Source organism: Lepisosteus platostomus, chromosome 5 (genome assembly GCF_059453375.1).
Source record: "Lepisosteus platostomus isolate fLepPlt1 chromosome 5, fLepPlt1.hap1, whole genome shotgun sequence".
In the NCBI taxonomy this organism is placed as follows: Eukaryota; Metazoa; Chordata; class Actinopteri; order Semionotiformes; family Lepisosteidae; genus Lepisosteus; species Lepisosteus platostomus.
The window spans coordinates 1,758,091-1,783,881 of record NC_142615.1 but is presented as its reverse complement, the minus strand read 5'-3'; the positions used below and the strand labels follow the sequence as shown (position 1 = coordinate 1,783,881).

Genomic DNA, 25,791 nt, shown 5'->3' with positions numbered 1-25,791 from the left:
AAATCCTTCAGTACTTTTATTAAACAGCCTTAGAACTGACTTTTTTATTGTATTTTATGATCTTAAAGTTCTGTATGTCTCTGTTGCACCTGCTTTGGTTTGGTTTTTACCAGCTTCATGGTGGTAAAGGTGAGTTATTTACTGTTCCTCTATAGGCCTTTAGATCATGTATAACAGCTGCGCTTGTATGTTTCTACATTATATTACAGCGTACGTGACCACTGACCTTTTGGTCTGCCTTAACTTGATTAATGGTTCTGAGGAGCTTCTCATGAGAGAACTGGTCTTCTCAATACACTGCCGACATGATGTCGATCTTCTCCAGCAGGCTGGTCACCTGAGAGTAATCTCCTTCAACTGTGTTGTCGAAGAGGTGAAACCCGCCCCCACACTGCCTGACCAGCTCCCTCAGATCAGGGTCAGAGTTCAGGAGAAACTGCTGAATGGTCTGATTTCTCAGCTCGTCCCCGTGGGTGAACAGGACCATGATGAGTGATCCTGAGCCAAGTTCCTTCTGTATCTTACTGACCATCTCCTTCTCTCCATCAGACAATTGGCCCAGCTGGAGCACCAGGAGGAAGACGTGAGCTCCTGGGGCAGACGGATCCAGACAGCGCTGGATCTGAGCCCCGGGGTCAGGACAGGCTTGGTCGAAGAAGTCTGGAGTGTCGATCACAGCCACTCGTCTCCCGTGGATCTGCGTCTCTGCTCTCTGACACTCAGTGCTCACAGCCCGGGAGGTGAGGGAGGTTTTAAACTCCTTTCTTCCCAGGATGGTGTTTCCTGCTGAGCTCTTCCCTGAGCCTCCCCTGCCCAGCAGCACCAGCGTCAGAGCTGCAGTTTGCCCCTGGGCTGGACCTGCTGTGGGACAAGGACATGACAGTTCACTGTGCTGCAGGACTTCCACAGGAAGGTACAGGCAAGGACTTCCAATGGAAGAGACAACTCCAGCAGTGACGAATCTTACAGTCACACCTGCACCTCTCCAGAGACACGCTGGCTCATGCATTTGTCATCTGAGTCTTCTCTACATGTCCTGTTGTGCCATCTGGTGCTCACAACACATACACAACACAACACTCAACATTACCTTCCTGTTTCCTAAAGAGACGTGTTTCTCTCAGAAAATACTGCACTAGTCCAAATGTTCTGTAATCCAAATCATTTCAGGAAGTCACACTACCTCCAGTCTGACAAACCGAGAGGGATTGAAAAGACAAGTGACCCTAGGGTTAGGGTTAGGGAGTCAGTGGTCAGCACTCAGCATTGCTGCCTGGCAGCACTGGGGCCCTGGGTTCAATTCCTGGGGTGCTGTCTGTGAGGAGTCTGTATGTTCTCCTCGTGTTTGTGAGGGTTTCCTTAAACTGTCCACAGACATGCGGTGGGTTAATGGGCTTCTGGGAAAACTTGCCCTGGTGTGAGTGTGTGTGTGTTTGGGTCAGTGTGTGTGTTTCTCCTGTGATGGACTGCTGTCCAGTCCAGGGTGTATGGCTGTGCCCTGTCATGGACTGGTGTACTGTCCAAGGTGTGTGTGAGTGTGTGTCCTGTGATGGACTGGTGTCCTGTCCAGGGTGAACCCCATCTTGTGTCCATTGCTTGCTGGGATAGGTTCCAGCTGCCCTGCAACCCTGAACTGGGAGAAATGGGTGAATGGACTGGTGGATCAGAGAGCAGAAGTGTGTTAAGGAAGCCTGTGAGTCCGTCCCTCTCCCACATACAGATCCCTAGAGCTCTGCGCAGCTCAGAGCTGCTGAGCCAATGTGCTGTGGTGTGCGCAATGTCAGATGTTCCCAGTTTATGGACATCGGTGAACACCAGTGACATCCTTCTGTCCGTCACTGGGACAGAGGAAGAGGAGGAGTGAAAACAATGCTGTGTAGCAGCAGATGGGTGGAGAGGCAGATGCGTGTTCCCTGACACACCTGTGTCTCGCTGAATGTTTAGGAGCCGTGAGCAGGTGGCTTGGGAAAACCAGTTGACCAGAGAGCCACTGGAGAATTACAGGCAAGACAGAAACAGCTGAGTGTGCTCAGAGCGGCGCTTGTTGAAGACGCGTTCTGAAACATGCTGACTTACCTCCGGAGCTGGGGTTTGATTTCTTCTGCTGCTCCCCTGCCTGCTTCTCGGGGTCTTCCTGCGTCATTCCCGGCTCCTTTCTCTCTGCCTGGGACTCGCTCTCCCCCCTGTCCAGGGCTGTCAGGGGGTGACATCCTTCTCCTCTGTTCTGCTCCACCAGCCTGTTGATCTTCTCCAGCAGCTGAGGCACCTGTGGGTGACCTGCGCTGGCTGTCCTGTTGTTGAAGACCTGGTACCTGTCCCCACACTCCCTGATCAGCTCTCGGAGGTCCTTCTGGGAATTCTTCAGGAATTCCTCTTCTGTCACCCCTTCCAGGTCGTCTCCGTGGGTGAACAGGATCACAATGTGCCGTGTGACTCCCGGGCCGAACTTCTGCTGTATCTGTGTCAGGATCTTCTTCTCTCCCTGGGAGAATCGGCCCAGCTGGAGCACCAGGAGGAAGACGTGAGGTCCTGGGGCAGACAGATCCAGACAGCGCTGGATCTGAGCCCCGGGGTCAGGACAGGCTTGGTCGAAGAAGTCTGGAGTGTCGATCACAGCCACTGGTCTCCCGTGGATCTGCGTCTCTGCTCTCTGACACTCAGTGGTCACAGCCCGGGAGGTGAGGGAGGTTTTAAACTCCTTTCTTCCCAGGATGGTGTTTCCTGCTGAGCTCCTCCCTGAGCCTCTCCTGCCCAGCAGCACCAGCGTCAGAGCTGCAGTTTGCCCCTGGGCTGGACCTGCTGTGGGACAAGGACATGACAGTTCACTGTGCTGCAGGACTTCCACAGGAAGGTACAGGCAAGGACTTCCAATGGAAGAGACAACTCCAGCAGTGACAAATCTTACAGTCACACCTGCACCTCTCCAGAGACACGCTGGCTCATGCATTTGTCATCTGAGTCTTCTCTACATGTCCTGTTGTGCCATCTGGTGCTCACAACACATACACAACACAACACTCAACATTACCTTCCTGTTTCCTAAAGAGACGTGTTTCTCTCAGAAAATACTGCACTAGTCCAAATGTTCTGTAATCCAAATCATTTCAGGAAGTCACACTACCTCCAGTCTTACAAACCGAGAGGTGTTAAAAAGACAAGTGACCCTAGAGTTAGGGTTAGGGAGTCAGTAGTCAGCACTGCTGCCTGGCAGCACTGGGGCCCTGGGTTCAATTCCTGGGGTGCTGTCTGTGAGGAGTCTGTATGTTCTCCTCGTGTTTGTAAGGGTTTCCTCCCACAGTCCAAAGACATGCGGTGGGTTAATGGGCTTCTGGGAAAACTTGCCCTGGTGTGAGTGTGTGTGTGTTTGGGTCAGTGTGTGTGTTTCTCCTGTGATGGACTGCTGTCCTGTCCAGGGTGTGTGTCTGTGCCCTGTCATGGACTGGTGTCCTGTCCAAGGTGTGTGTCTGTGTGTGTCCTGTGATGGACTGGTGTCCTGTCAAAGTTTTGTGAGCGTGTGTGTGTGTGTCCTGTGATGGACTAGTGTCCTGTCCAGGGTGTGTGACTGTGTGTGTGTCCTGTGATGGACTGGTGTCCTGTCCAGGGTGTGTGTGTGAGTGTGTGTGTCCTGTGATGGACTGGTGTCCCTTCCAGGGTGTGTGTGTGTGTGTGTGTGTGTGTGTGTGTGTGTGTGTGTGTGTGTGTGTCCTGTGATGGACTGTTGTCCTGTCCAGGGTGTGTGTGTCCTGTGATGGACTGATGTCCTGTCCAGGGTGTGTGAGTGTGTGTGTGTCCTGTGATGGACTGGTGTCCTGTCCAGGGTGTGTGAGTGTGTGTGTGTACTGTGATGGACTGGTCCTGTCCAGGGTGTGTGAGTGTGTGTCTCACCTGTGATGGACTGGTGTCCTGTCTAGGGTGTGTGAGTGTGTGTGTGTGTCCTGTGATGGCCTGGTGTCCTGTCCAGGGTGTGTGTGTGTGTGTGTCCTGTGATGGACTGGTGTCCTGTCCAGGGTGTGTGTGAGTGCGTGTCCTGTGATGGACTGGTGTCCTGTCCAGGGTGAACCCCATCTTGTGTCCATTGCTTGCTGAGATAGGTTCCAGCTGCCCTGCGACCCTGAACTGGGAGAAATGGGTGAATGGACTGGTGGATCAGAGAGCAGAAGTGTGTTAAGGAAGCCTGCGAGTCTGTCCCTCTCCCACATACAGATCCCTAGAGCTCTGCGCAGCTCAGAGCTGCTGAGCCAATGTGCTGTGGTGTGCGCAATGTCAGATGTTCCCAGTTTATGGACATCGGTGAACACCAGTGACATCCTTCTGTCCGTCACTGGGACAGAGGAAGAGGAGGAGTGAAAACAATGCTGTGTAGCAGCAGATGGGTGGAGAGGCAGATGCGTGTTCCCTGACACACCTGTGTCTCGCTGAATGTTTAGGAGCCGTGAGCAGGTGGCTTGGGAAAACCAGTTGACCAGAAAGCCACTGGTGAATTACAGGCAAGACAGAAACAGCTGAGTGTGCTCAGAGCGGCGCTTGTTGAAGACGCGTTCTGAAACATGCTGACTTACCTCCGGAGCTGGGGTTTGATTTCTTCTGCTGCTCCCCTGCCTGCTTCTCGGGGTCTTCCTGCGTCATTCCCGGCTCCTTTCTCTCTGCCTGGGACTCGCTCTCCCCCCTGTCCAGGGCTGTCAGGGGGTGACATCCTTCTCCTCTGTTCTGCTCCACCAGCCTGTTGATCTTCTCCAGCAGCTGAGGCACCTGTGGGTGACCTGCGCTGGCTGTCTTGTTGTTGAAGACCTGGTACCTGTCCCCACACTTCCTGATCAGCTCTAGGAGGTCCTTCTGGGAATTCTTCAGGAATTCCTCTTCTGTCTCCCCTTCCAGCTCATCGCCATGGGTGAACAGGACCACGATGCGTTGTGTGACTCCCGGGCTGAACTTCTGCTGTATCTGTGTCAGGATCTTCTTCTCTCCCTGGGAGAATCGGCCCAGCTGGAGCACCAGGAGGAAGACGTGAGCTCCTGGGGCAGACGGATCCAGACAGCGCTGGATCTGAGCCCCGGGGTCAGGACAGGCTTGGTCGAAGAAGTCTGGAGTGTCGATCACAGCCACTCGTCTCCCGTGGATCTGCGTCTCTGCTCTCTGACACTCAGTGGTCACAGCCCGGGAGGAGAGGGAGGTTTTAAACTCCTTTCTTCCCAGGATGGTGTTTCCTGCTGAGCTCTTCCCTGAGCCTCTCCTGCCCAGCAGCACCAGCGTCAGAGCTGCAGTTTGCCCCTGGGCTGGACCTGCTGTGGGACAAGGACATGACAGTTCACTGTGCTGCAGGACTTCCACAGGAAGGTACAGGCAAGGACTTCCAATGGAAGAGACAACTCCAGCAGTGACGAATCTTACAGTCACACCTGCACCTCTCCAGAGACACACTGGCTCATGTATTTGTCATCTGAGTCTTCTCTACATGTCCTGTTGTGCCATCTAGTGCTCACAACACATACACAACACAACACTCAACATTACCTTCCTGTTTCCTAAAGAGACGTGTTTCTCTCAGAAAATACTGCACTAGTCCAAATGTTCTGTAATCCAAATCATTTCAGGAAGTCACACTACCTCCAGTCTTACAAACCGAGAGGCGTTAAAAAGACAAGTGACCCTAGAGTTAGGGTTAGGGAGTCAGTACTCAGCACTGCTGCCTGGCAGCACTGGGGCCCTGGGTTCACTTCCTGGGGTGCTGTCTGTGAGGAGTCTGCATGTTCTCCTCGTGTTTGTGAAGGTTTCCTCCCACAGTCCACAGACATGCTTGTGGGTTAAAGGCCTTCTGGGAGAACTGGCCCGGTTTTAGTGAATGTGTGTTTGGGTCAGTGTGTGTGTGTCCCGTGATGGACTGGTGTCCTCTCCAGGGTGTGTGTGTCCTGTGATGGACTGGTGTCCTCTCCAGGGTGTGTGTGTCCTGTGATGGACTGGTGTCCCGTCCAGGGTGTGTGTGTGTGTGTGTCCTGTGATGGACTGGTGTCCTGTCCAGGGTGTGTGAGTGTGTGTGTGTCCTGTGATGGACTGGTGACCTGTCAAGGGTGTGTGAGTGTGTGTGAGTGTCCTGTGATGGACTGGTGTCCTATCCAGGGTGTGTGTGTGTCCTGTGAGGGGCTGGTGTCCTGTCCAGGTTGTGTGTGTGTGTGTGTGTGTGTGTGTGTGTGTGTGTGTGTGTGTGTGTGTGTGTGTGTGTGTGTGTGTGTGTGTGTGTGTGTGTGTGTGTGTGTGTGTGTGTCCTGTGAAGGGCTGGTGTCCTGTCAAGGGTGTGTGAGTGTGTGTGAGTGTCCTGTGATGGACTGGTGTCCTATCCAGGGTGTGTGTGTGTCCTGTGAGGGGCCGGTGTCCTGTCCAGGGTGTGGGTGTGTGTGTGTGTGTGTGTGTGTCCTGTGAAGGGCTGGTGTCCTGTCCAGGACTGCTGTCCTGTCCAGGGTGTGTGTCTGTGCCCTGTCATGGACTGGTGTCCTGTCAAAGTTTTGTGAGCGTGTGTGTGTGTGTCCTGTGATGGACTGGTGTCCTGTCCAGGGTGTGTGACAGTGTGTGTGTCCTGTGATGGACTAGTGTCCTGTCCAGGGTGTGTGACTGTGTGTGTGTCCTGTGATGGACTGGTATCCTGTCCAGGGTGTGTGTGTGTGTGTGTCCTGTGATTGACTGGTGTCCTGTCCAGGGTGTGTGTGTGAGTGTGTGTATCCTGTGATGGACTGGTGTCCCTTCCAGGGTGTGTGTGTGTGTGTGTGTGTGTGTGTCCTGTGATGGACTGTTGTCCTGTCCAGGGTGTGTGTGAGTGTGTGTGTTTCCTGTGATGGACTGGTGTCCTGTCCAGGGTGTGTGTGTCCTATGATGGACTGATGTCCTGTCCAGGGTGTGTGAGTGTGTGTGTGTGTCTGACCTGTGATGGACTGGTGTCCTGTCCAGGGTGTGTGAGTGTGTGTGTGTCCTGTGATGGACTGGTGTCCTGTCCAGGGTGTGTTTGTGTGTGTGTGTCCTGTGATGGACTGGTCCTGTCCAGGGTGTGTGAGTGTGTGTCTCACCTGTGATGGACTGGTGTCCTGTCTAGGGTGTGTGAGTGTGTGTGTGTGTCCTGTGATGGCCTGGTGTCCTGTCCAGGGTGTGTGTGTGTGTGTGTGTGTGTGTGTGTGTGTGTGTCCTGTGATGGCCTGGTGTCCTGTCCAGGGTGTGTGAGTGTGTGTGTGTGTCTGACCTGTGATGGACTGGTATCCTGTCCAGGGTGTGTGAGTTTGTGTGTGTGTGTGTACTGTGATGGACTGGAGTCCTGTCCAGGGTGTGTGAGTGTGTGTCTCACCTGTGATGGACTGGTGTCCTGTCCAGGGTGTGTTTGTGTGTGTGTGTACTGTGATGGACTGGTCCTGTCCAGGGTGTGTGAGTGTGTGTCTCACCTGTGATGGACTGGTGTCCTGTCTAGGGTGTGTGAGTGTGTGTGTGTGTGTCCTGTGATGGCCTGGTGTCCTGTCCAGGGTGTGTGTGTGTGTGTGTCCTGTGATGGACTGGTGTCCTGTCCAGGGTGTGTGTGAGTGCGTGTCCTGTGATGGACTGGTGTCCTGTCCAGGGTGAACCCCATCTTGCGTCCATTGCTTGCTGGGATAGGTTCCAGCTGCCCTGCGACCCTGAACTGGGAGAAATGGGTGAGTGGACTGGTGGATCAGAGAGCAGAAGTGTGTTAAGGAAGCCTGCGAGTCCGTCCCTCTCCCACATACAGATCCCTAGAGCTCTGCGCAGCTCAGAGCTGCTGAGCCAATGTGCTGTGGTGTGCGCAATGTCAGATTTACCCAGTTTATGGACATCGGTGAACACCAGTGACATCCTTCTCTCCGTCACTGGGACAGAGGAAGAGGAGGAGTGAAAACAATGCTGTGTAGCAGCAGACGGGTGTAGAGGCAGATGCGTGTTCCCTGACACACCTGTGTCTCGCTGAATGTTTAGGAGCCGTGAGCAGGTGGCTTGGGAAAACCAGTTGACCAGAGAGCCACTGGCGAATTACAGGCAAGACAGAAACAGCTGAGTGTGCTCAGAGCGGCGCTTGTTGAAGACGCGTTCTGAAACATGCTGACTTACCTCCGGAGCTGGGGTTTGATTTCTTCTGCTGCTCCCCTGCCTGCTTCCTGATGTCTTCCTGCGTCATTCCCGGCTCCTTTCTCTCTGCCTGGGACTCGCTCTCCCCCCTGTCAAGGGCTGTCAGGGGGTACAACTCTCCTCCGTTCTGCAGCACCAGCCTGTTGATCTTCTCCAGCAGCTCAGGCACCTGTTGGTGACCTGCGCTGGCTGTCTTGTTGTTGAAGACCTGGTACCTGTCCCCACACTTCCTGATCAGCTCTAGGAGGTCCTTCTGGGAATTCTTCAGGAATTCCTCTTCTGTCTCCCCTTCCAGCTCATCGCCATGGGTGAACAGGACCACGATGCGTTGTGTGACTCCCGGGCTGAACTTCTGCTGTATCTGTGTCAGGATCTTCTTCTCTCCCTGGGAGAATCGGCCCAGCTGGAGCACCAGGAGGAAGACGTGAGCTCCTGGGGCAGACGGATCCAGACAGCGCTGGATCTGAGCCCCGGGGTCAGGACAGGCTTGGTCGAAGAAGTCTGGAGTGTCGATCACAGCCACTCGTCTCCCGTGGATCTGCGTCTCTGCTCTCTGACACTCAGTGGTCACAGCCCGGGAGGAGAGGGAGGTTTTAAACTCCTTTCTTCCCAGGATGGTGTTTCCTGCTGAGCTCTTCCCTGAGCCTCTCCTGCCCAGCAGCACCAGCGTCAGAGCTGCAGTTTGCCCCTGGGCTGGACCTGCTGTGGGACAAGGACATGACAGTTCACTGTGCTGTAGGACTTCCACAGGAAGGTACACGCAAGGACTTCCAATGGAAGAGACAACTCCAGCAGTGACGAATCTTACAGTCACACCTGCACCTCTCCAGAGACACGCTGGCTCATGCATTTTTCATCTGAGTCGTCTCTACATGTCCTGATGTGCCATCTGGTGCTCACAACACGTACTGCAGTTCCCTGTAACAATCAACATTACCTACCTGTATCCTAAAGAGACGTGTGTCTCTCAGAAAATACTGCACTAGTCCAAATGTTCTGTAATCCAAATCATTTCAAGAAGTCACACTACCTCCAGTCTTACAAACCGAGAGGTGTTAAAAAGACAAGTGACCCTAGAGTTAGGGTTAGGGAGTCAGTAGTCAGCACTGCTGCCTGGCAGCACTGGGGCCCTGGGTTCAATTCCTGGGGTGCTGTCTGTGAGGAGTCTGTATGTTCTCCTCGTGTTTGTAAGGGTTTCCTCCCACAGTCCAAAGACATGCGGTGGGTTAATGGGCTTCTGGGAAAACTTGCCCTGGTGTGAGTGTGTGTGTGTTTGGGTCAGTGTGTGTGTTTCTCCTGTGATGGACTGCTGTCCTGTCCAGGGTGTGTGTCTGTGCCCTGTCATGGACTGGTGTCCTGTCCAAGGTGTGTGTCTGTGTGTGTCCTGTGATAGACTGGTGTCCTGTCAAAGTTTTCTGAGCGTGTGTGTGTGTGTGTCCTTTGATGGACTGGTGTCCTGTCCAGGGTGTGTGACAGTGTGTGTGTCCTGTGATGGACTAGTGTCCTGTCCAGGGTCTGTGACTGTGTGTGTGTCCTGTGATGGACTGGTATCCTGTCCAGGGTGTGTGTGTGTGTGTCCTGTGATTGACTGGTGTCCTGTCCAGGGTGTGTATGTGAGTGTGTGTGTGTCCTGTGATGGACTGGTGTCCTGTCCAGGGTGTGTGTGTGAGTGTGTGTATCCTGTGATGGACTGGTGTCCCGTCCAGGGTGTGTATGTGAGTGTGTGTGTTTCCTGTGATGGACTGGTGTCCTGTCCAGGGTGTGTGTGTGTCCTGTGATGGACTGATGTCCTGTCCAGGGTGTGTGAGTGTGTGTGTGTGTCTGACCTGTGATGGACTGGTGTCCTGTCCAGGGTGTGTGAGTTTGTGTGTGTGTGTGTACTGTGATGGACTGGAGTCCTGTCCAGGGTGTGTGAGTGTGTGTCTCACCTGTGATGGACTGGTGTCCTGTCCAGGGTGTGTTTGTGTGTGTGTGTACTGTGATGGACTGGTCCTGTCCAGGGTGTGTGAGTGTGTGTCTCACCTGTGATGGACTGGTGTCCTGTCTAGGGTGTGTGAGTGTGTGTGTGTGTCCTGTGATGGCCTGGTGTCCTGTCCAGGGTGTGTGTGTGTGTGTGTCCTGTGATGGACTGGTGTCCTGTCCAGGGTGTGTGTGAGTGCGTGTCCTGTGATGGACTGGTGTCCTGTCCAGGGTGAACCCCGTCTTGTGTCCATTGCTTGCTGGGATAGGTTCCAGCTGCCCTGTGACCCTGAACTGGGAGAAATGGGTGAATGGACTGGTGGATCAGAGAGCAGAAGTGTGTTAAGGAAGCCTGCGAGTCCGTCCCTCTCCCACATACAGATCCCTAGAGCTCTGCGCAGCTCAGAGCTGCTGAGCCAATGTGCTGTGGTGTGCGCAATGTCAGATTTACCCAGTTTATGGACATCGGTGAACACCAGTGACATCCTTCTCTCCGTCACTGGGACAGAGGAAGAGGAGGAGTGAAAACAATGCTGTGTAGCAGCAGACGGGTGGAGAGGCAGATGCGTGTTCCCTGACACACCTGTGTCTCGCTGAATGTTTAGGAGCCGTGAGCAGGTGGCTTGGGAAAACCAGTTGACCAGAGAGCCACTGGTGAATTACAGGCAAGACAGAAACAGCTGAGTGTTCTCAGAGCGGCGCTTGTTGAAGACGCGTTCTGAAACATGCTGACTTACCTCCGGAGCTGGGGTTTGATTTCTTCTGCTGCTCCCCTGCCTGCTTCTCGGGGTCTTCCTGCGTCATTCCCGGCTCCTTTCTCTCTGCCTGGGACTCGCTCTCCCCCCTGTCCAGGGCTGTCAGGGGGTGACATCCTTCTCCTCTGTTCTGCTCCACCAGCCTGTTGATCTTCTCCAGCAGCTGAGGCACCTGTTGGTGACCTGCGCTGGCTGTCTTGTTGTTGAAGACCTGGTACCTGTCCCCACACTCCCTGATCAGCTCTTGGAGGTCCTTCTGGGAATTCTTCAGGAATTCCTCTTCTGTCTCCCCTTCCAGCTCATCGCCATGGGTGAACAGGACCACGATGTGCCGTGTGACTCCCGGGCCGAACTTCTGCTGTATCTGTGTCAGGATCTTCTTCTCTCTCTGGGAGAATCGGCCCAGCTGGAGCACCAGGAGGAAGACGTGAGCTCCTGGGGCAGACGGATCCAGACAGCGCTGGATCTGAGCCCCGGGGTCAGGACAGGCTTGGTCGAAGAAGTCTGGAGTGTCGATCACAGCCACTCGTCTCCCGTGGATCTGCGTCTCTGCTCTCTGACACTCAGTGGTCACAGCCCGGGAGGAGAGGGAGGTTTTAAACTCCTTTCTTCCCAGGATGGTGTTTCCTGCTGAGCTCTTCCCTGAGCCTCTCCTGCCCAGCAGCACCAGCGTCAGAGCTGCAGTTTGCCCCTGGGCTGGACCTGCTGTGGGACAAGGACATGACAGTTCACTGTGCTGCAGGACTTCCACAGGAAGGTACAGGCAAGGACTTCCAATGGAAGAGACAACTCCAGCAGTGACGAATCTTACAGTCACACCTGCACCTCTCCAGAGACACGCTGGCTCATGCATTTGTCATCTGAGTCTTCTCTACATGTCCTGTTGTGCCATCTGGTGCTCACAACACATACACAACACAACACTCAACATTACCTTCCTGTATCCTAAAGAGACGTGTGTCTCTCAGAAAATACTGCACTAGTCCAAATGTTCTGTAATCCAAATCATTTCAGGAAGTCACACTACCTCCAGTCTTACAAACCAAGAGGCATTATAAAGACAAGTGACCCTAGAGTTAGGGTTAGGGAGTCAGTAGTCAGCACTGCTGCCTGGCAGCACTGGGGCCCTGGGTTCAATTCCTGGGGTGCTGTCTGTGAGGAGTCTGTATGTTCTCCTCGTGTTTGTAAGGGTTTCCTCCCACAGTCCAAAGACATGCGGTGGGTTAATGGGCTTCTGGGAAAACTTGCCCTGGTGTGAGTGTGTGTGTGTTTGGGTCAGTGTGTGTGTTTCTCCTGTGATGGACTGCTGTCCTGTCCAGGGTGTGTGTCTGTGCCCTGTCATGGACTGGTGTCCTGTCCAAGGTGTGTGTCTGTGTGTGTCCTGTGATAGACTGGTGTCCTGTCAAAGTTTTCTGAGCGTGTGTGTGTGTGTGTCCTTTGATGGACTGGTGTCCTGTCCAGGGTGTGTGACAGTGTGTGTGTCCTGTGATGGACTAGTGTCCTGTCCAGGGTCTGTGACTGTGTGTGTGTCCTGTGATGGACTGGTATCCTGTCCAGGGTGTGTGTGTGTGTGTCCTGTGATTGACTGGTGTCCTGTCCAGGGTGTGTATGTGAGTGTGTGTGTGTCCTGTGATGGACTGGTGTCCTGTCCAGGGTGTGTGTGTGAGTGTGTGTATCCTGTGATGGACTGGTGTCCCGTCCAGGGTGTGTATGTGAGTGTGTGTGTTTCCTGTGATGGACTGGTGTCCTGTCCAGGGTGTGTGTGTGTCCTGTGATGGACTGATGTCCTGTCCAGGGTGTGTGAGTGTGTGTGTGTGTCTGACCTGTGATGGACTGGTGTCCTGTCCAGGGTGTGTGAGTTTGTGTGTGTGTGTGTACTGTGATGGACTGGAGTCCTGTCCAGGGTGTGTGAGTGTGTGTCTCACCTGTGATGGACTGGTGTCCTGTCCAGGGTGTGTTTGTGTGTGTGTGTACTGTGATGGACTGGTCCTGTCCAGGGTGTGTGAGTGTGTGTCTCACCTGTGATGGACTGGTGTCCTGTCTAGGGTGTGTGAGTGTGTGTGTGTGTCCTGTGATGGCCTGGTGTCCTGTCCAGGGTGTGTGTGTGTGTGTGTCCTGTGATGGACTGGTGTCCTGTCCAGGGTGTGTGTGAGTGCGTGTCCTGTGATGGACTGGTGTCCTGTCCAGGGTGAACCCCGTCTTGTGTCCATTGCTTGCTGGGATAGGTTCCAGCTGCCCTGTGACCCTGAACTGGGAGAAATGGGTGAATGGACTGGTGGATCAGAGAGCAGAAGTGTGTTAAGGAAGCCTGCGAGTCCGTCCCTCTCCCACATACAGATCCCTAGAGCTCTGCGCAGCTCAGAGCTGCTGAGCCAATGTGCTGTGGTGTGCGCAATGTCAGATTTACCCAGTTTATGGACATCGGTGAACACCAGTGACATCCTTCTCTCCGTCACTGGGACAGAGGAAGAGGAGGAGTGAAAACAATGCTGTGTAGCAGCAGACGGGTGGAGAGGCAGATGCGTGTTCCCTGACACACCTGTGTCTCGCTGAATGTTTAGGAGCCGTGAGCAGGTGGCTTGGGAAAACCAGTTGACCAGAGAGCCACTGGTGAATTACAGGCAAGACAGAAACAGCTGAGTGTTCTCAGAGCGGCGCTTGTTGAAGACGCGTTCTGAAACATGCTGACTTACCTCCGGAGCTGGGGTTTGATTTCTTCTGCTGCTCCCCTGCCTGCTTCTCGGGGTCTTCCTGCGTCATTCCCGGCTCCTTTCTCTCTGCCTGGGACTCGCTCTCCCCCCTGTCCAGGGCTGTCAGGGGGTGACATCCTTCTCCTCTGTTCTGCTCCACCAGCCTGTTGATCTTCTCCAGCAGCTGAGGCACCTGTTGGTGACCTGCGCTGGCTGTCTTGTTGTTGAAGACCTGGTACCTGTCCCCACACTCCCTGATCAGCTCTTGGAGGTCCTTCTGGGAATTCTTCAGGAATTCCTCTTCTGTCTCCCCTTCCAGCTCATCGCCATGGGTGAACAGGACCACGATGTGCCGTGTGACTCCCGGGCCGAACTTCTGCTGTATCTGTGTCAGGATCTTCTTCTCTCTCTGGGAGAATCGGCCCAGCTGGAGCACCAGGAGGAAGACGTGAGCTCCTGGGGCAGACGGATCCAGACAGCGCTGGATCTGAGCCCCGGGGTCAGGACAGGCTTGGTCGAAGAAGTCTGGAGTGTCGATCACAGCCACTCGTCTCCCGTGGATCTGCGTCTCTGCTCTCTGACACTCAGTGGTCACAGCCCGGGAGGAGAGGGAGGTTTTAAACTCCTTTCTTCCCAGGATGGTGTTTCCTGCTGAGCTCTTCCCTGAGCCTCTCCTGCCCAGCAGCACCAGCGTCAGAGCTGCAGTTTGCCCCTGGGCTGGACCTGCTGTGGGACAAGGACATGACAGTTCACTGTGCTGCAGGACTTCCACAGGAAGGTACAGGCAAGGACTTCCAATGGAAGAGACAACTCCAGCAGTGACGAATCTTACAGTCACACCTGCACCTCTCCAGAGACACGCTGGCTCATGCCTTTGTCATCTGAGTCTTCTCTACATGTCCTGTTGTGCCATCTAGTGCTCACAACACATACACAACACAACACTCAACATTACCTTCCTGTTTCCTAAAGAGACGTGTTTCTCTCAGAAAATACTGCACTAGTCCAAATGTTCTGTAATCCAAATCATTTCAGGAAGTCACACTACCTCCAGTCTTACAAACCAAGATGCATTATAAAGACAACTGACCCTAGAGTTAGGGTTAGGGAGTCAGTAGTCAGCACTGCTGCCTGGCAGCACTGGGGCCCTGGGTTCAATTCCTGAGGTGCTGTCTGTGAGGAGTCTGTATGTTCTCCTCGTGTTTGTAAGGGTTTCCTCCCACAGTCCACAGACATGCTTGTGGGTTAATGGGCTTCTGGGAAAACTTGCCCTGGTGTGAGTGTGTGTGTGTTTGGGTCAGTGTGTGTGTTTCTCCTGTGATGGACTGCTGTCCTGTCCAGGGTGTGTGTCTGTGCCCTGTCATGGACTGGTGTCCTGTCCAAGGTGTGTGTCTGTGTGTGTCCTGTGATAGACTGGTGTCCTGTCAAAGTTTTGTGAGCGTGTGTGTGTGTGTGTCCTTTGATGGACTGGTGTCCTGTCCAGGGTGTGTGACAGTGTGTGTGTCCTGTGATGGACTAGTGTCCTGTCCAGGGTCTGTGACTGTGTGTGTGTCCTGTGATGGACTGGTATCCTGTCCAGGGTGTGTGTGTGTGTGTCCTGTGATTGACTGGTGTCCAGTCCAGGGTGTGTATGTGAGTGTGTGTGTGTCCTGTGATGGACTGGTGTCCTGTCCAGGGTGTGTGTGTGAGTGTGTGTATCCTGTGATGGACTGGTGTCCCGTCCAGGGTGTGTATGTGAGTGTGTGTGTTTCCTGTGATGGACTGGTGTCCTGTCCAGGGTGTGTGTGTGTCCTGTGATGGACTGATGTCCTGTCCAGGGTGTGTGAGTGTGTGTGTGTGTCTGACCTGTGATGGACTGGTGTCCTGTCCAGGGTGTGTGAGTTTGTGTGTGTGTGTGTACTGTGATGGACTGGAGTCCTGTCCAGGGTGTGTGAGTGTGTGTCTCACCTGTGATGGACTGGTGTCCTGTCTAGGGTGTGTGAGTGTGTGTGTGTGTGTCCTGTGATGGCCTGGTGTCCTGTCCAGGGTGTGTGAGTGTGTGTGTGTGTGTCCTGTGATGGACTGGTGTCCTGTCCAGGGTTTGTGTGTGTGTGTGTGTGTGTGTGTGTGTGTGTGTGTGTGTCCTGTGATGGCCTGGTGTCCTGTCCAGGGTGTGTGAGTGTGTGTGTGTGTCTGACCTGTGATGGACTGGTGTCCTGTCCAGGGTGTGTGAGTTTGTGTGTGTGTGTGTACTGTGATGGACTGGAGTCCTGTCCAGGGTGTGTGAGTGTGTGTCTCACCTGTGATGGACTGGTGTCCTGTCCAGGGTGTGTTTGTGTGTGTGTGTACTGTGATGGACTGGTCCTGTCCAGGGTGTGTGAGTGTGTGTCTCACCTGTGATGGACTGGTGTCCTGTCTAGGGTGTGTGAGTGTGTGTGTGTGTGTCCTGTGATGGCCTGGTGTCCTGTCCAGGGTGTGTGTGTGTGTGTGTCCTGTGATGGACTGGTGTCCTGTCCAGGGTGTGTGTGAGTGCGTGTCCTGTGATGGACTGGTGTCCTGTCCAGGGTGAACCCCGTCTTGTGTCCATTGCTTGCTGGGATAGGTTCCAGCTGCCCTGTGACCCTGAACTGGGAGAAATGGGTGAATGGACTGGTGGATCAGAGAGCAGAAGTGTGTTAAGGAAGCCTGCGAGTCCGTCCCTCTCCCACATACAGATCCCTAGAGCTCTGCGCAGCTCAGAGCTGCTGAGCCAATGTGCTGTGGTGTGCGCAATGTCAGATTTACCCAGTTTATGGACATCGGTGAACACCAGTGACATCCTTCTCTCCGTCACTGGGACAGAGGAAGAGGAGGAGTGAAAACAATGCTGTGTAGCAGCAGACGGGTGGAGAGGCAGATGCGTGTTCCCTGACACACCTGTGTCTCGCTGAATGTTTAGGAGCCGTGAGCAGGTGGCTTGGGAAAACCAGTTGACCAGAGAGCCACTGGTGAATTACAGGCAAGACAGAAACAGCTGAGTGTTCTCAGAGCGGCGCTTGTTGAAGACGCGTTCTGAAACATGCTGACTTACCTCCGGAGCTGGGGTTTGATTTCTTCTGCTGCTCCCCTGCCTGCTTCTCGGGGTCTTCCTGCGTCATTCCCGGCTCCTTTCTCTCTGCCTGGGACTCGCTCTCCCCCCTGTCCAGGGCTGTCAGGGGGTGACATCCTTCTCCTCTGTTCTGCTCCACCAGCCTGTTGATCTTCTCCAGCAGCTGAGGCACCTGTTGGTGACCTGCGCTGGCTGTCTTGTTGTTGAAGACCTGGTACCTGTCCCCACACTCCCTGATCAGCTCTTGGAGGTCCTTCTGGGAATTCTTCAGGAATTCCTCTTCTGTCTCCCCTTCCAGCTCATCGCCATGGGTGAACAGGACCACGATGTGCCGTGTGACTCCCGGGCCGAACTTCTGCTGTATCTGTGTCAGGATCTTCTTCTCTCTCTGGGAGAATCGGCCCAGCTGGAGCACCAGGAGGAAGACGTGAGCTCCTGGGGCAGACGGATCCAGACAGCGCTGGATCTGAGCCCCGGGGTCAGGACAGGCTTGGTCGAAGAAGTCTGGAGTGTCGATCACAGCCACTCGTCTCCCGTGGATCTGCGTCTCTGCTCTCTGACACTCAGTGGTCACAGCCCGGGAGGAGAGGGAGGTTTTAAACTCCTTTCTTCCCAGGATGGTGTTTCCTGCTGAGCTCTTCCCTGAGCCTCTCCTGCCCAGCAGCACCAGCGTCAGAGCTGCAGTTTGCCCCTGGGCTGGACCTGCTGTGGGACAAGGACATGACAGTTCACTGTGCTGCAGGACTTCCACAGGAAGGTACAGGCAAGGACTTCCAATGGAAGAGACAACTCCAGCAGTGACGAATCTTACAGTCACACCTGCACCTCTCCAGAGACACGCTGGCTCATGCCTTTGTCATCTGAGTCTTCTCTACATGTCCTGTTGTGCCATCTAGTGCTCACAACACATACACAACACAACACTCAACATTACCTTCCTGTTTCCTAAAGAGACGTGTTTCTCTCAGAAAATACTGCACTAGTCCAAATGTTCTGTAATCCAAATCATTTCAGGAAGTCACACTACCTCCAGTCTTACAAACCAAGATGCATTATAAAGACAACTGACCCTAGAGTTAGGGTTAGGGAGTCAGTAGTCAGCACTGCTGCCTGGCAGCACTGGGGCCCTGGGTTCAATTCCTGAGGTGCTGTCTGTGAGGAGTCTGTATGTTCTCCTCGTGTTTGTAAGGGTTTCCTCCCACAGTCCACAGACATGCTTGTGGGTTAATGGGCTTCTGGGAAAACTTGCCCTGGTGTGAGTGTGTGTGTGTTTGGGTCAGTGTGTGTGTTTCTCCTGTGATGGACTGCTGTCCTGTCCAGGGTGTGTGTCTGTGCCCTGTCATGGACTGGTGTCCTGTCCAAGGTGTGTGTCTGTGTGTGTCCTGTGATAGACTGGTGTCCTGTCAAAGTTTTGTGAGCGTGTGTGTGTGTGTGTCCTTTGATGGACTGGTGTCCTGTCCAGGGTGTGTGACAGTGTGTGTGTCCTGTGATGGACTAGTGTCCTGTCCAGGGTCTGTGACTGTGTGTGTGTCCTGTGATGGACTGGTATCCTGTCCAGGGTGTGTGTGTGTGTGTCCTGTGATTGACTGGTGTCCAGTCCAGGGTGTGTATGTGAGTGTGTGTGTGTCCTGTGATGGACTGGTGTCCTGTCCAGGGTGTGTGTGTGAGTGTGTGTATCCTGTGATGGACTGGTGTCCCGTCCAGGGTGTGTATGTGAGTGTGTGTGTTTCCTGTGATGGACTGGTGTCCTGTCCAGGGTGTGTGTGTGTCCTGTGATGGACTGATGTCCTGTCCAGGGTGTGTGAGTGTGTGTGTGTGTCTGACCTGTGATGGACTGGTGTCCTGTCCAGGGTGTGTGAGTTTGTGTGTGTGTGTGTACTGTGATGGACTGGAGTCCTGTCCAGGGTGTGTGAGTGTGTGTCTCACCTGTGATGGACTGGTGTCCTGTCTAGGGTGTGTGAGTGTGTGTGTGTGTGTCCTGTGATGGCCTGGTGTCCTGTCCAGGGTGTGTGAGTGTGTGTGTGTGTGTCCTGTGATGGACTGGTGTCCTGTCCAGGGTTTGTGTGTGTGTGTGTGTGTGTGTGTGTGTGTGTGTGTGTGTGTGTGTCCTGTGATGGCCTGGTGTCCTGTCCAGGGTGTGTGAGTGTGTGTGTGTGTCTGACCTGTGATGGACTGGTATCCTGTCCAGGGTGTGTGAGTTTGTGTGTGTGTGTGTACTGTGATGGACTGGAGTCCTGTCCAGGGTGTGTGAGTGTGTGTCTCACCTGTGATGGACTGGTGTCCTGTCCAGGGTGTGTTTGTGTGTGTGTGTACTGTGATGGACTGGTCCTGTCCAGGGTGTGTGAGTGTGTGTCTCACCTGTGATGGACTGGTGTCCTGTCTAGGGTGTGTGAGTGTGTGTGTGTGTGTCCTGTGATGGCCTGGTGTCCTGTCCAGGGTGTGTGTGTGTGTGTGTCCTGTGATGGACTGGTGTCCTGTCCAGGGTGTGTGTGAGTGCGTGTCCTGTGATGGACTGGTGTCCTGTCCAGGGTGAACCCCATCTTGCGTCCATTGCTTGCTGGGATAGGTTCCAGCTGCCCTGCGACCCTGAACTGGGAGAAATGGGTGAGTGGACTGGTGGATCAGAGAGCAGAAGTGTGTTAAGGAAGCCTGCGAGTCCGTCCCTCTCCCACATACAGATCCCTAGAGCTCTGCGCAGCTCACAGCTGCTGAGCCAATGTGCTGTGGTGTGCGCAATGTCAGATGTTCCCAGTTTATGGAAATCAGTGAACACCAGTGACATCCTTCTCTCCATCACTGGGACAGAGGAAGAGGAGGAGTGAAAACAATGCTGTGTAGCAGCAGATGGGTGGAGAGGCAGATGCGTGTTCCCTGACACACCTGTGTCTCGCTGAATGTTTAGGAGCCGTGAGCAGGTGGCTTGGGAAAACCAGTTGACCAGAGAGCCACTGGAGAATTACAGGCAAGACAGAAACAGCTGAGTGTGCTCAGAGCGGCGCTTGTTGAAGACGCGTTCTGAAACATGCTGACTTACCTCCGGAGCTGGGGTTTGATTTCTTCTGCTGCTCCCCTGCCTGCTTCTCGGGGTCTTCCTGCGTCATTCCCGGCTCCTTTCTCTCTGCCTGGGACTCGCTCTCCCCCCTGTCCAGGGCTGTCAGGGGGTGACATCCTTCTCCTCTGTTCTGCTCCACCAGCCTGTTGATCTTCTCCAGCAGCTGAGGCACCTGTTGGTGACCTGCGCTGGCTGTCTTGTTGTTGAAGACCTGGTACCTGTCCCCACACTCCCTGATCAGCTCTTGGAGGTCCTTCTGGGAATTCTTCAGGAATTCCTCTTCTGTCTCCCCTTCCAGCTCATCGCCATGGGTGAACAGGACCACGATGTGCCGTGTGACTCCCGGGCCGAACTTCTGCTGTATCTGTGTCAGGATCTTCTTCTCTCTCTGGGAGAATCGGCCCAGCTGGAGCACCAGGAGGAAGACGTGAGCTCCTGGGGCAGACGGATCCAGACAGCGCTGGATCTGAGCCCCGGGGTCAGGACAGGCTTGGTCGAAGAAGTCTGGAGTGTCGATCACAGCCACTCGTCTCCCGTGGATCTGCGTCTCTGCTCTCTGACACTCAGTGGTCACAGCCCGGGAGGAGAGGGAGGTTTTAAACTCCTTTCTTCCCAGGATGGTGTTTCCTGCTGAGCTCTTCCCTGAGCCTCTCCTGCCCAGCAGCACCAGCGTCAGAGCTGCAGTTTGCCCCTGGGCTGGACCTGCTGTGGGACAAGGACATGACAGTTCACTGTGCTGCAGGACTTCCACAGGAAGGTACAGGCAAGGACTTCCAATGGAAGAGACAACTCCAGCAGTGACGAATCTTACAGTCACACCTGCACCTCTCCAGAGACACGCTGGCTCATGCATTTGTCATCTGAGTCTTCTCTACATGTCCTGTTGTGCCATCTGGTGCTCACAACACATACACAACACAACACTCAACATTACCTTCCTGTATCCTAAAGAGACGTGTGTCTCTCAGAAAATACTGCACTAGTCCAAATGTTCTGTAATCCAAATCATTTCAGGAAGTCACACTACCTCCAGTCTTACAAACCAAGAGGCATTATAAAGACAACTGACCCTAGAGTTAGGGTTAGGGAGTCAGTAGTCAGCACTGCTGCCTGGCAGCACTGGGGCCCTGGGTTCAATTCCTGGGGTGCTGTCTGTGAGGAGTCTGTATGTTCTCCTCGTGTTTGTAAGGGTTTCCTCCCACAGTCCAAAGACATGCGGTGGGTTAATGGGCTTCTGGGAAAACTTGCCCTGGTGTGAGTGTGTGTGTGTTTGGGTCAGTGTGTGTGTTTCTCCTGTGATGGACTGCTGTCCTGTCCAGGGTGTGTGTCTGTGCCCTGTCATGGACTGGTGTCCTGTCCAAGGTGTGTGTCTGTGTGTGTCCTGTGATAGACTGGTGTCCTGTCAAAGTTTTGTGAGCGTGTGTGTGTGTGTGTCCTTTGATGGACTGGTGTCCTGTCCAGGGTGTGTGACAGTGTGTGTGTCCTGTGATGGACTAGTGTCCTGTCCAGGGTCTGTGACTGTGTGTGTGTCCTGTGATGGACTGGTATCCTGTCCAGGGTGTGTGTGTGTGTGTCCTGTGATTGACTGGTGTCCAGTCCAGGGTGTGTATGTGAGTGTGTGTGTGTCCTGTGATGGACTGGTGTCCTGTCCAGGGTGTGTGTGTGAGTGTGTGTATCCTGTGATGGACTGGTGTCCCGTCCAGGGTGTGTATGTGAGTGTGTGTGTTTCCTGTGATGGACTGGTGTCCTGTCCAGGGTGTGTGTGTGTCCTGTGATGGACTGATGTCCTGTCCAGGGTGTGTGAGTGTGTGTGTGTGTCTGACCTGTGATGGACTGGTGTCCTGTCCAGGGTGTGTGAGTTTGTGTGTGTGTGTGTACTGTGATGGACTGGAGTCCTGTCCAGGGTGTGTGAGTGTGTGTCTCACCTGTGATGGACTGGTGTCCTGTCTAGGGTGTGTGAGTGTGTGTGTGTGTGTCCTGTGATGGCCTGGTGTCCTGTCCAGGGTGTGTGAGTGTGTGTGTGTGTGTCCTGTGATGGACTGGTGTCCTGTCCAGGGTTTGTGTGTGTGTGTGTGTGTGTGTGTGTGTGTGTGTGTGTCCTGTGATGGCCTGGTGTCCTGTCCAGGGTGTGTGAGTGTGTGTGTGTGTCTGACCTGTGATGGACTGGTGTCCTGTCCAGGGTGTGTGAGTTTGTGTGTGTGTGTGTACTGTGATGGACTGGAGTCCTGTCCAGGGTGTGTGAGTGTGTGTCTCACCTGTGATGGACTGGTGTCCTGTCCAGGGTGTGTTTGTGTGTGTGTGTACTGTGATGGACTGGTCCTGTCCAGGGTGTGTGAGTGTGTGTCTCACCTGTGATGGACTGGTGTCCTGTCTAGGGTGTGTGAGTGTGTGTGTGTGTGTCCTGTGATGGCCTGGTGTCCTGTCCAGGGTGTGTGTGTGTGTGTGTCCTGTGATGGACTGGTGTCCTGTCCAGGGTGTGTGTGAGTGCGTGTCCTGTGATGGACTGGTGTCCTGTCCAGGGTGAACCCCATCTTGCGTCCATTGCTTGCTGGGATAGGTTCCAGCTGCCCTGCGACCCTGAACTGGGAGAAATGGGTGAGTGGACTGGTGGATCAGAGAGCAGAAGTGTGTTAAGGAAGCCTGCGAGTCCGTCCCTCTCCCACATACAGATCCCTAGAGCTCTGCGCAGCTCAGAGCTGCTGAGCCAATGTGCTGTGGTGTGCGCAATGTCAGATTTACCCAGTTTATGGACATCGGTGAACACCAGTGACATCCTTCTGTCCGTCACTGGGACAGAGGAAGAGGAGGAGTGAAAACAATGCTGTGTAGCAGCAGACGGGTGGAGAGGCAGATGCGTGTTCCCTGACACACCTGTGTCTCGCTGAATGTTTAGGAGCCGTGAGCAGGTGGCTTGGGAAAACCAGTTGACCAGAGAGCCACTGGAGAATTACAGGCAAGACAGAAACAGCTGAGTGTGCTCAGAGCGGCGCTTGTTGAAGACGCGTTCTGAAACATGCTGACTTACCTCCGGAGCTGGGGTTTGATTTCTTCTGCTGCTCCCCTGCCTGCTTCTCGGGGTCTTCCTGCGTCATTCCCGGCTCCTTTCTCTCTGCCTGGGACTCGCTCTCCCCCCTGTCCAGGGCTGTCAGGGGGTGACATCCTTCTCCTCTGTTCTGCTCCACCAGCCTGTTGATCTTCTCCAGCAGCTGAGGCACCTGTTGGTGACCTGCGCTGGCTGTCTTGTTGTTGAAGACCTGGTACCTGTCCCCACACTCCCTGATCAGCTCTTGGAGGTCCTTCTGGGAATTCTTCAGGAATTCCTCTTCTGTCTCCCCTTCCAGCTCATCGCCATGGGTGAACAGGACCACGATGTGCCGTGTGACTCCCGGGCCGAACTTCTGCTGTATCTGTGTCAGGATCTTCTTCTCTCTCTGGGAGAATCGGCCCAGCTGGAGCACCAGGAGGAAGACGTGAGCTCCTGGGGCAGACGGATCCAGACAGCGCTGGATCTGAGCCCCGGGGTCAGGACAGGCTTGGTCGAAGAAGTCTGGAGTGTCGATCACAGCCACTCGTCTCCCGTGGATCTGCGTCTCTGCTCTCTGACACTCAGTGGTCACAGCCCGGGAGGAGAGGGAGGTTTTAAACTCCTTTCTTCCCAGGATGGTGTTTCCTGCTGAGCTCTTCCCTGAGCCTCTCCTGCCCAGCAGCACCAGCGTCAGAGCTGCAGTTTGCCCCTGGGCTGGACCTGCTGTGGGACAAGGACATGACAGTTCACTGTGCTGCAGGACTTCCACAGGAAGGTACAGGCAAGGACTTCCAATGGAAGAGACAACTCCAGCAGTGACGAATCTTACAGTCACACCTGCACCTCTCCAGAGACACGCTGGCTCATGCATTTGTCATCTGAGTCTTCTCTACATGTCCTGTTGTGCCATCTGGTGCTCACAACACATACACAACACAACACTCAACATTACCTTCCTGTATCCTAAAGAGACGTGTGTCTCTCAGAAAATACTGCACTAGTCCAAATGTTCTGTAATCCAAATCATTTCAGGAAGTCACACTACCTCCAGTCTTACAAACCAAGAGGCATTATAAAGACAAGTGACCCTAGAGTTAGGGTTAGGGAGTCAGTAGTCAGCACTGCTGCCTGGCAGCACTGGGGCCCTGGGTTCAATTCCTGGGGTGCTGTCTGTGAGGAGTCTGTATGTTCTCCTCGTGTTTGTAAGGGTTTCCTCCCACAGTCCAAAGACATGCGGTGGGTTAATGGGCTTCTGGGAAAACTTGCCCTGGTGTGAGTGTGTGTGTGTTTGGGTCAGTGTGTGTGTTTCTCCTGTGATGGACTGCTGTCCTGTCCAGGGTGTGTGTCTGTGCCCTGTCATGGACTGGTGTCCTGTCCAAGGTGTGTGTCTGTGTGTGTCCTGTGATAGACTGGTGTCCTGTCAAAGTTTTGTGAGCGTGTGTGTGTGTGTGTCCTTTGATGGACTGGTGTCCTGTCCAGGGTGTGTGACAGTGTGTGTGTCCTGTGATGGACTAGTGTCCTGTCCAGGGTCTGTGACTGTGTGTGTGTCCTGTGATGGACTGGTATCCTGTCCAGGGTGTGTGTGTGTGTGTCCTGTGATTGACTGGTGTCCAGTCCAGGGTGTGTATGTGAGTGTGTGTGTGTCCTGTGATGGACTGGTGTCCTGTCCAGGGTGTGTGTGTGAGTGTGTGTATCCTGTGATGGACTGGTGTCCCGTCCAGGGTGTGTATGTGAGTGTGTGTGTTTCCTGTGATGGACTGGTGTCCTGTCCAGGGTGTGTGTGTGTCCTGTGATGGACTGATGTCCTGTCCAGGGTGTGTGAGTGTGTGTGTGTGTCTGACCTGTGATGGACTGGTGTCCTGTCCAGGGTGTGTGAGTTTGTGTGTGTGTGTGTACTGTGATGGACTGGAGTCCTGTCCAGGGTGTGTGAGTGTGTGTCTCACCTGTGATGGACTGGTGTCCTGTCTAGGGTGTGTGAGTGTGTGTGTGTGTGTCCTGTGATGGCCTGGTGTCCTGTCCAGGGTGTGTGAGTGTGTGTGTGTGTGTCCTGTGATGGACTGGTGTCCTGTCCAGGGTTTGTGTGTGTGTGTGTGTGTGTGTGTGTCCTGTCCAGGGTGTGTGAGTGTGTGTGTGTGTCTGACCTGTGATGGACTGGTGTCCTGTCCAGGGTGTGTGAGTTTGTGTGTGTGTGTGTACTGTGATGGACTGGAGTCCTGTCCAGGGTGTGTGAGTGTGTGTCTCACCTGTGATGGACTGGTGTCCTGTCCAGGGTGTGTTTGTGTGTGTGTGTACTGTGATGGACTGGTCCTGTCCAGGGTGTGTGAGTGTGTGTCTCACCTGTGATGGACTGGTGTCCTGTCTAGGGTGTGTGAGTGTGTGTGTGTGTGTCCTGTGATGGCCTGGTGTCCTGTCCAGGGTGTGTGTGTGTGTGTGTCCTGTGATGGACTGGTGTCCTGTCCAGGGTGTGTGTGAGTGCGTGTCCTGTGATGGACTGGTGTCCTGTCCAGGGTGAACCCCATCTTGCGTCCATTGCTTGCTGGGATAGGTTCCAGCTGCCCTGCGACCCTGAACTGGGAGAAATGGGTGAGTGGACTGGTGGATCAGAGAGCAGAAGTGTGTTAAGGAAGCCTGTGAGTCCGTCCCTCTCCCACATACAGATCCCTAGAGCTCTGCGCAGCTCAGAGCTGGTGAGCCAATGTGCTGTGGTGTGCGCAATGTCAGATGTTCCCAGTTTATGGACATCGGTGAACACCAGTGACATCCTTCTGTCCGTCACTGGGACAGAGGAAGAGGAGGAGTGAAAACAATGCTGTGTAGCAGCAGACGGGTGGAGAGGCAGATGCGTGTTCCCTGACACACCTGTGTCTCGCTGAATGTTTAGGAGCCGTGAGCAGGTGGCTTGGGAAAACCAGTTGACCAGAGAGCCACTGGAGAATTACAGGCAAGACAGAAACAGCTGAGTGTGCTCAGAGCGGCGCTTGTTGAAGACGCGTTCTGAAACATGCTGACTTACCTCCGGAGCTGGGGTTTGATTTCTTCTGCTGCTCCCCTGCCTGCTTCTCGGGGTCTTCCTGCGTCATTCCCGGCTCCTTTCTCTCTGCCTGGGACTCGCTCTCCCCCCTGTCCAGGGC

The 25,791-nt window shown here is 54.2% G+C and overlaps 1 protein-coding gene across 1 annotated transcript in view; it reads right to left on the bottom strand.

Moving 5' to 3' along the window:
* Positions 1 to 289: 289 nt before the first annotated feature.
* Positions 290 to 25,791, bottom strand: part of LOC148662378 (uncharacterized) — a 150,736-nt gene continuing 125,234 nt past the window's right edge. Inside the window, exons 6-15 of the mRNA XM_088633000.1 lie at positions 25,674 to 25,790; positions 22,661 to 23,383; positions 19,618 to 20,340; positions 16,566 to 17,288; positions 13,520 to 14,242; positions 10,809 to 11,531; positions 8,095 to 8,814; positions 4,560 to 5,282; positions 2,077 to 2,799; positions 290 to 861 (exon numbers count right to left, since the gene is read on the bottom strand). Coding sequence (XP_088489126.1) covers positions 290 to 861; positions 2,077 to 2,799; positions 4,560 to 5,282; positions 8,095 to 8,814; positions 10,809 to 11,531; positions 13,520 to 14,242; positions 16,566 to 17,288; positions 19,618 to 20,340; positions 22,661 to 23,383; positions 25,674 to 25,790 — 6,470 coding nt within the window. The remainder of the gene's footprint in view (positions 862 to 2,076; positions 2,800 to 4,559; positions 5,283 to 8,094; positions 8,815 to 10,808; positions 11,532 to 13,519; positions 14,243 to 16,565; positions 17,289 to 19,617; positions 20,341 to 22,660; positions 23,384 to 25,673; position 25,791) is intronic.